The 8,691-nt window shown below is 48.0% G+C and overlaps 1 protein-coding gene across 3 annotated transcripts in view; it reads left to right on the top strand.

Moving 5' to 3' along the window:
- Rdm1 (RAD52 motif containing 1) overlaps nt 1-8,483 on the top strand; it is an 11,636-nt gene extending 3,153 nt beyond the window's left edge. For 2 of the 3 annotated variants that reach the window (XM_026778520.1, XM_026778519.1), the window contains 5 exons: nt 340-462; nt 859-1,021; nt 2,806-2,904; nt 3,675-3,760; nt 7,195-8,483. In XM_026778520.1, coding sequence (XP_026634321.1) covers nt 340-462; nt 859-1,021; nt 2,806-2,904; nt 3,675-3,760; nt 7,195-7,464 — 741 coding nt within the window. In that variant the 3' untranslated portion in view covers nt 7,465-8,483. Of the gene's footprint in view, nt 1-339; nt 463-858; nt 1,022-2,805; nt 2,905-3,674; nt 3,761-6,810 lie in introns of all 3 variants that reach the window. The other variant, XM_005372213.3, reaches the window with a different exon arrangement.
- Nucleotides 8,484-8,691: the final 208 nt, after the last annotated feature.

Raw genomic sequence — 8,691 nt, 5'->3', positions numbered from 1 at the left:
AAAAAACTAAAAAAAAAAAAAAAAAAAAAAAAAAAAGTATTTATTTAGCCTGCATGCCTGCACACACACCAGAAGAGGGCGCCAGATCTCATTACAGATGGTTGTGAGCCACCACGTGGTTGCTGGGAACTGAACTCAGGACCTCTGGAAGAGCAGCCAGTGCTCTTAACCTCTGAGCCATCTCTCCAGCCCTTGGGGCTCACTCTGTTGCAGGACTGAGGCCATCCTTCCATCCACCTGACCCTCACTGTCACTTATGGAGCTGGAACTGATTGACCTCAGGTATCTCCAAATTAGACTCTGCAGGCTGTGCAATTTCTGGGTCTCTCCTGACTGCAGGTTCGTCTCAGCACCAGACAGAAAGCACTGCGGCACCGGACCTTTGCCCTAAACAGCTCACGGTGCCAAGAATTGGCGAATTACTACTTTGGCTTCAATGGATGGTCAAAAAGGATCATCAGGGTAAGTGGCTCTCCTTCCGCATTAGAATCCTAGACTTCGGGGAGGACGGCAGGGGCCAGCAAGGGTGAAGATAGGTGGATGTGTCTGAGAGTTAGGAAAACCCTTCCCAGTTCACTGGCTGATGGAGTCCATGGTTTCCCTAGTGTCTGTGTGTTTAGTAAGACTTGACTGCCTGAAATGGCAGTCTTCTGCAAATCTTACTTGCTCTGGAAGCTCTAGAATGCTCCAGCTGGGAGCTGGGACCTGGGATTTAGTTTTTATGTTTCTCCATTGGAATCTTAGGCAAGGTGGGGCTGGGGCTGAGTGGTGGAGAGCTGGCCTAGCAGCGGTGAAACCTTGGGTTTGGGTCTCAGAGGTAACGAAATCCTAGAAGGGCTTGAATCCAACCCCTCCCAGCTGCAGGAGCTCTCTGGAGTGGAGGACGGGGCTCTCACGGGGCCTGTGCAGAAGCGGAGCCTCAAGTTCTTCTGTGCTGTAGAGGTGGTTCTGCCGCCCTACGGGTGCAAGAGCCCCGGAGTCGGCATCGCTGAGGAGCCTCTGCACCAGCCGGAGGAGGAAGGTCTGTTCTCAGCGGAGGGAGGGCGGCAGGAGTGTGTCTCTCTGTCCTTCTGTCTTTTCTTCCATCTCTTCACTCTGTCAGCTACTAGTCAGGCCCTTTCATCTCCAAACTACTGAAGTCCTAGGCAGAATTTTTATGCCTTATAATGTAGATTTTCACGTAAGCACGTGCCTGACAAAACCCTTACATTCACAGTAGAACTGCCCTCCTGTCCTGAGGTTAGGGGAGGCGGGAACTCCTGTGCCTGTTGTTTTTGGTTAAGGACTTGCTCTGTGTTGAAATAATTGGTCAGAGTTCTTTATCTCAGCCTTCAGCTGTCCCAGCAGAAGTGGCTCAGAGTGTAAGAGAACAGACTGCTCTTGCAAAGGACCCATGTCAGGTGGCTGAACCCACCTGTCACTGCAGATCCAGTAGGGTCTCACGCCTCTCTTCTCCTCAGGCACCTGTACTAGTGACACAGAGAAACACACATAGACGCATCATTTATTGTTATTAACATTGCCATAAACTTCTGTATAGACACTCAGTTCTTTACCTACTAATGGAATGGCTCGAACAGACAAAAAAGGCCAATGTGAAAAGCTACTCCAATTGATTTTTTTAAGTTTTTTAAGATTTATTTATTTATTATGTATACAGTGTTCCGCCTAGAAGCCAGAAGAGGGCACCAGATCTCATTATAGATGGTTGTGAGCTACCATGTGGTTTCTGGAAATTGAACTCAGGACCTCTGGAAAAATGGCCAGTGCTCTTCACCTCTGGACCACGTCTCCAGCCCCTAGTTTGTTTGCTTGTTTTTCTTTTTTTTTTTTTTTTTTTTTTTTTTTTTTTGTTTTTTGAGACAGGGTTTCTCTGTGGCTTTGGAGCCTGTCCTGGCACTAGCTCTGTAGACCAGGCTGGTCTCGAACTCACAGAGATCCACCTGCCTCTGCCTCCCGAGTGCTGGGATTAAAGGCGTGCGCCACCATTGCCCGGCTGTTTGCTTGTTTTTCTAGGCTTCATGGTTCTCAGCATGAGGGGTCCAAGTCAGATATAAAGTGTCAGTGGAGGGTGTGGGGTGGACTCCTGAGACTGCTGGATAGATAGGGCAGCAGCAGCAGCATCACCTGACCTTGCTGCTGTGAGTCCAGCCCTGAGCTGCAGCACCTGTCTGTCATTTTGGAACTGGCCAGTGATAGGAGCCTTGTATCCGTTCCTCATGTGGACCCCATAGTTACTACATGAGGAACTTCAGAACACACCAAGCCTGTAAGATAATGGGCCCTGTCCTTATGTGCGCTCAACAGAGCCATTCAGCAGCTCCTCGTGCTATGCGCACCTTTAGTTACCCAAACAGTGATCTCAGACGGAATCATAAGTGAATTTTCTTTTTAAACAAAGAATAATTGCTATCCGTGTAAGTATTTACCTATGTTTTTATTTTTGGTGTATGATGCATTTGTGTGTAGTGTATGCGAATGTGTGTGTGCAGATAAGGTGTGTGGGCCTGTGTGTGTAAGCCCAGAAGCCAGAAGAAGGTGTTGGGTGTACTCTCCTCTTTATTCATTCGAGGTAAGGGCTCTCCCTGAACTTGGCGCTTGTCTTTCTTTTTGGCCAGCTAGAACATAGCAGCCCCCTGTCTCGGCCCCACTCACTGCTGGGATTGCAGACATGCACAGGGTCAGGCCCAGCTGTTACACAGGCATCATATGCAAACACTGGTCCTCGTGCTTCTACAGCAAACACAGAGCCCTTCGGCAGTCCCCTTTTAGGTATGTGAAATCCATCTGTGTGGTTGGCTCCAGGACAGTCCTCGTTTCTGATGAAGAGGAAGACCGCGCAGAAGCTCGCAATCCAGAGCGCTTTGGCAGATGCCTTCCAGAAGCTGGCCATCGTGGTTCTGGGTGAGCCTCTCTCAGTTATTCGGTGCGCTTGAATCTTGGCGAGCTAAAAGTTCATTTTAAAATACAAACAGTATGAAAATGCTGCTATCTGGAACATTCCAGATTATGCTTTGATTCCTGCGACTCTCCCACAGCGCTGGTCTCTGGTTGGTTCTTTGTCATTTATAGGAGAAAAGTGGCAGCAAACGCTCTTGTTCCTTGGGTATCGATGTCAAGGGTTTGCCTTGTCACTGCAGGCCCTGCTCCTTTGCTTGCCCGGCACTAAGAGAGTTGATGAGTGTTGGACATTTGGGTTTGCGTACTGACTTCCCATGTCATAGCTAGAGTGACCTGTAAACATGTAGGGTTTACTAAGCTGCCCTCCATCTCAGGCTAGAGGGTGTCCCCATCTCCTGGGGACACCATTAGAGTGAATGAAATGATGGGTCTGTTAATAACTGCACTGTGAGATGTGGCGTCTCTGGAGACATGCTCTAGCCTCTAGAGACCGTAAGCACTCATTGGTGCGACTGTGTTTGATGTGGAAGTTTGAGAACAAGAAGAACCCTGAGGGGCTGGAGAGATGGCTCAGTGGTTAAGAGCATTGCCTGCTCTTCCAAAGGTCCTGAGTTCAATTCCCAGCAACCACATGGTGGCTCACAACCATCTGTAATGAGGTCTGGTGCTCTCTTCTGGCTTGTAGGCATACAAGCAGACAGAATAATGTATAAATAATAAATAAATAAATATTAAAAAAAAAAAGAACCCTGAATTGAGCCTCTCACTTTCAGAAAGTGGCAAGGTCGCGGTGGAATACAGAGCCGGTGAAGAATCCATCAATGCCGAAAGTGAAGAAGACCTGCAGAGTTTAATCCAGGTGCCTGGGTACCTGAGCCCTGGGTGTCCCTAGCTGGGGTAGTCAGGACCCACGCAGCAGCAGGACTGCACTGTGCAGCATTCTCAAGGAAATGCATTGAAGTACAGGCAGTTTGGGGGCTTTTCCTGAACTACTAGCCCTGTCCTCTGCCCCCTTGGGTGGAGTCTGAAGAGAACTGAGGTCACTAAGAGCTTGATTATAACTGTGGCCCCAGGATGGGTGGGAGGTTCCTGCTCCAGCAAGCCAGGCTGTGTGAGCAGTGGTTTCTCCAGAATTTTTTTTTTTTGTTTTGGTTTTCGAGACAGGGTTTCTCTGTTGTTTTTGAAGCCTGTCCTGGAACTAGCTCTTGTAGACCAGGCTGGTCTCGAACTCACAGAGATCCCCCTGCCTCTGCCTCCCGAGTGCTGGGATTAAAGGTGTGCGCCACCACCGCCCGGCTCTCCAGAATTTTCTGCATGACTCCCAAGAACACATGGAACAGGGCAGTTCACTGATGTGTGCCACCAGGGAACTGTCTCTAATACAGTGTGGTATTTAAACCCCTGCATTTCCCCATCTCTCCAGAAGAAGACCTTTCTATAATTTTTTTGTTTTTGATTCTTTTTGGTGAAGACATTCCTATAAGTCAGTTATATAAAGACAGACTTATAGGAATGTCTTCAGCAAAAAATGAAAGAGGATAGGGTGCCATTTTTGTCTCAAGGAAGCAGCCACGATTACATAGACGATTCCTTTCCAGCAGTAGTGGCCAAGTGTATCTGTCTCTCGAGAATGTCCTGTGGGGATTTTTTGTTTTTCTTGAGATAAGGTTTCTCTGTGGCTTTGGAGCCTGTCCTGGAACTAGCTCTTGTATACCAGGTTGGCCTCGAACTCACAGAGATCCACCTGCCCCTGCCTTCCGAATGCTGGGATTAAAGGCATTGCGCCACCACTGCCCAGCTTCACATGGGGATTTTTGATCACCTAACACACTCCAGGACTTTGAAGTGATTTTCTTTTTTTTTTTATTAAATTTATTTATACATTTTGTGGCTTTTACTCCATATATGAAAGAAGACAAAAACATACAAAGTATATATACAACTAAAATTCAACAATATATACAGAAATGTTTCTTGATATAAAGGTCCCTATTAGCTTAGTGAATGCCACTATTCACCTAGGAGAGGTGTCAAAGCAATAGAATGGTGATTTTGGTTGTTTCCTTGGTCTTTCTTGATTCAGAGTTTAGAGGTGGGTTATGCAAAGAGCATCTTTCTTGTTGCTGTTACTGTTTGTATTTAGTCGAATCATCGATCCAGGTCATTGCATTTAGGTAAGACATGCAGCGTTTCCTTTGTGCGCTGTTCTAATTTCACAGCCAATTTCTCTTCTTTCTTTAGAGAAGGGATACTGGGGCTGCTTCTTCTTCTTCTTCTTCTTCTTCTTCTTCTTCTTCTTCTTCTTCTTCTTCTTCTTCTCCTCCTCCTCCTCCTCCTCCTCCTCCTCCTCCTCCTCCTCCTTTTTCTCTCAGTCTTGGATTTGTAAATAAAAATTCAGGAGTCCAAAATCCTTGAAATACGTCATAAGGGACCATACAGAGAATGAAGTGATTTTCTTTGAACAGGTAGAGTGGCTGCCATCTCAGAAAGTAAAGTTTCTCCATGAAGAGCAATAGTTTAGTTCAGCTTCAGCAGGAATCTCCTGGGCAAGTGTTTCTCCGTGGTTCTCTCTTCTCCTTGGAAGGAATTCAGTGGAGACACAAGGCAAAGAGAAGCTTGGTCAGCAGCAAGGCAGCATCACCCAGAGAGGTTAGGGCAGTCTGCAGCAAAGTGAGAAATTAGTAGTGAGGATAGTAGTAGCCCTTGGGCTGTGGTGTTCATTTACTCTTTTTTTTTTTTTTAAACAGTTTTACTGTGTAGCCCTGGCTGTCTTGAAACTAGCTCTGTAGACCAGGTTGGCCTCGAACTCACAGAGATCCACCTGCCTCTGCCTCCCAAGTGCTAGGATTAAAGATGTGCACCACCACTTCCCAGAAAGAAGTCTAGCCTTTGCCCTGTGTGATGGTGAATTTAATTTCAATACTCAGGAGGTAGAGGCAGGCAGATTTCTATAAGTTTGGGGCCAGCCTGGGTCTATAGAGTGAGTTTCAGGACAGCTAGGGCTACGCAGTGAGATACTGTCTCAAAGGCAAGTAACCCGGGGCTGGAAAGATGGCTCAGTGGTTAAGAGCCTTGCCTGCTCTTCCAAAGGTCCTGAGTTCAATTCCCAGCAACCACTATCTGTAATGAGGTCTGGTGCCCTCTTCTGACCTTCAGGCATACTCGCAGACAGAATATTGTATACATAAGAAATAAATAAATAATAATAAAAAAACAAGTAAACCAAAAAGTACAAAAAGTAAAAACAAGTTCGTCTCTCTGGCTGTATGAGGTAGCAATCAGCCTCGGACTCTGGAATCAGTTTGTGCAGTAGATTCGCCAATAGAGAGCAGACTATCAGAATAACTTCCACTTTAAAACACACCACTGTGTGCCCAGCTATGTCAGGGCATGGGTATGGTTGGTTATGGGCACAGGAGTGCGGATGCCCCAGGAGGCCAGAGGCATCAGGTCTTTGGAGCCAGAATAACAAGTGGTTGCGAGCCACACCTTGTGGGTCCTGGAAACCACTCTCAGGACCTCTGGGAGAGCAGCACGTGATCTTAACTGCTGAGCCACCTCTCCTGCAAAGCATAATACAGATTAGAAAAGCGGCTCCAGAAGTCAGCTAGGCATCTTCTCTGTGTTGCTTTGTGAGGTGGATCTCTGTGACGTGGTAGCCATTCCCGAGTCAGCGTGGTATGCAGATGTTTTCTCAGGCCAGTGGGAAGGCTCTCAACTCTGATATAAACTTTCTGGCTGAATTACCCACCCCCAAATCCCTCAGCAGAAGTTTAGGAGAGATCATAGATTCTATCCTGGATCAGCCCACGCAGCGGTGAGTTGGGAACCATGGTTAGGGAATATCAACCCAGTAGTGACCACAGAGTGTCCTCTCCACCGCCCTGGTGGGCCTTCTTCATCCTGCAGGTCAACTGCCTTCAGCCTGGCCAAAAGGAGGAAGAATGTCTCTCAGATTTTAGCTTGGAAGAAGATGAACTGAATCTATAAGAACTGCACCAATGCTACTGACTGTCACAGGCCCTGCCCTCTGACTTTCGTGGGAAGTTCTACATGTCTGACCAGTGAGCTGCTGACATCCCCGAACACCCAAGAGTGAGGCCCAAATCCTGCCCAGCGGCTTGGAAGAGGTCTAGGGGAGGCTGGAGCCCTATCATAATGGTGGGAAAAGGTCCCTGTGCAGAATGGAACTGGGCCGCAATATAACACAGGCTGCCTGTCTCTTGGGTCCACTACTCCCTCATCAATGTCTGCGCCATAACAGAAGTTTACAACCGTTTGTTTTTATTCCAGGATACCAGTTTCTTTGGGGAGCAATACCTTGTGTGCTGGTTTGAAAGAAAATGCCCTCCCCCCCAAGGAGAAGCACTGTTTGGAGGTGTGGCCTTTATTGGAGTGGGCGTGGTCTTGTGGATGAACTGTGTTACTGTGGGGGCGGGGTTGAGGTCTTCTCAAGTGTCACTCAATGTGGTAATCAACTTCCTGCTGCCTTCTGGTCAAGACGTTGTCACTCTCGGCTCCAGAACCACGTCTGCCTGCACGCTGCCATGCTCCCTGTCATGATGATAACAGACTGGACCTCTGAACTGTAAACAAGCCACTCCAATTAAATATTTTCTTTATAAGACACCGTGCTGTGGTCATGGTGTCTCTTCACAGAAATAGAAACTGTAAGGCGTCCTGAATCGGATTTGTTCACTGGTCCACCCCAGAGTGTGCCTCGCTGACCTATAGCTCCCGAAACTCCCAAAGGTGGTTCTGGTGATGGAGTGGGTCAGAACAGGGCTCTGCTGAAAAAATCGGTCTCAGCCACTAAGAGGAGGTTCTCAGGACAAAAGGCGGGGAATCAGGCAAAGTCAGGATAGAGGGTGAAGGTGAAGAGGGGAGTATTCGCCCTGAGGTGGGGAGGGAGGGATGAGAAGGGCTACCTCTGGATAGAGAGGACACAGACGTTCCCATGGGCACATTGGCTTATAAAGGAAACTGGGAAACCCTGTGTTAGGAAGAGGCATTCAGTTTTCACTGGGTGTGTTAATTAGGTGAGCCAAAGGAGGCTTTTGATTGCTGAACTTCAGTACTTTGATAGCTGGGCCTTGGTAGGCTGCCTCAGGAGGAGGAAGTGACCAAATAAGGGAATAGACCTTGGTGGCTAGCTTTAGGGTTGTGATCTACTGGTTTTTAGCAAGGCAGAGGGAATGGGAGAGAGGCAGGGGTGCTAGAGCCACGGTTGGAGTGGGTGTATTAGATTCTAGTTAGCAGCAGAGACTCCATTCGTCCCAGCCTGCCATTCTGCCCTGAGCTGCTACCCACAATTTCCTGAGGCTAGACGGCAGTTGTCCCCCCCCAAAACCCCTCACACTGGTGTAACCCACAATCCACCCCCTTCTGTTTGGTTGGCCCAGAGCCTGTCTGAACCACTGAGCCACAGAACTCCCTGATAGGCTGCAAGTGTATCACCATGGAAAGCCCCCAATCACTTCTCCCCGTATTAGGACTGGATGGGACCTGGGAGCTCTTTGTAATTTTCCCCTTTTAAACTGGAACTCGCTCTGTAGACCAAGTTGGCCTTAAACTCACAGAGATCTTCGTGCCTCTACCTCCTGGGTGCTGGGATTAAAGTTGTGTGCCACTACACCCAGCTCTCAAAAAATATTTTTTACTCTGTTCTGGGAGGGCAGAAGAGGGCATCAGATTCCCTGAGCCAAATTTATAGACAGTTGTGAGGCTGCTGGCCCAAGGGCTGGGCACTGAACTCTGGGTCTTCCGACACAGCAGTTAGTGCTCTGAACT

Source organism: Microtus ochrogaster, unplaced genomic scaffold, assembly GCF_000317375.1.
Source record: "Microtus ochrogaster isolate Prairie Vole_2 unplaced genomic scaffold, MicOch1.0 UNK320, whole genome shotgun sequence".
Classification (NCBI taxonomy): domain Eukaryota; kingdom Metazoa; phylum Chordata; class Mammalia; order Rodentia; family Cricetidae; genus Microtus; species Microtus ochrogaster.
This window is presented reverse-complemented; position numbering and strand designations above follow the sequence as displayed.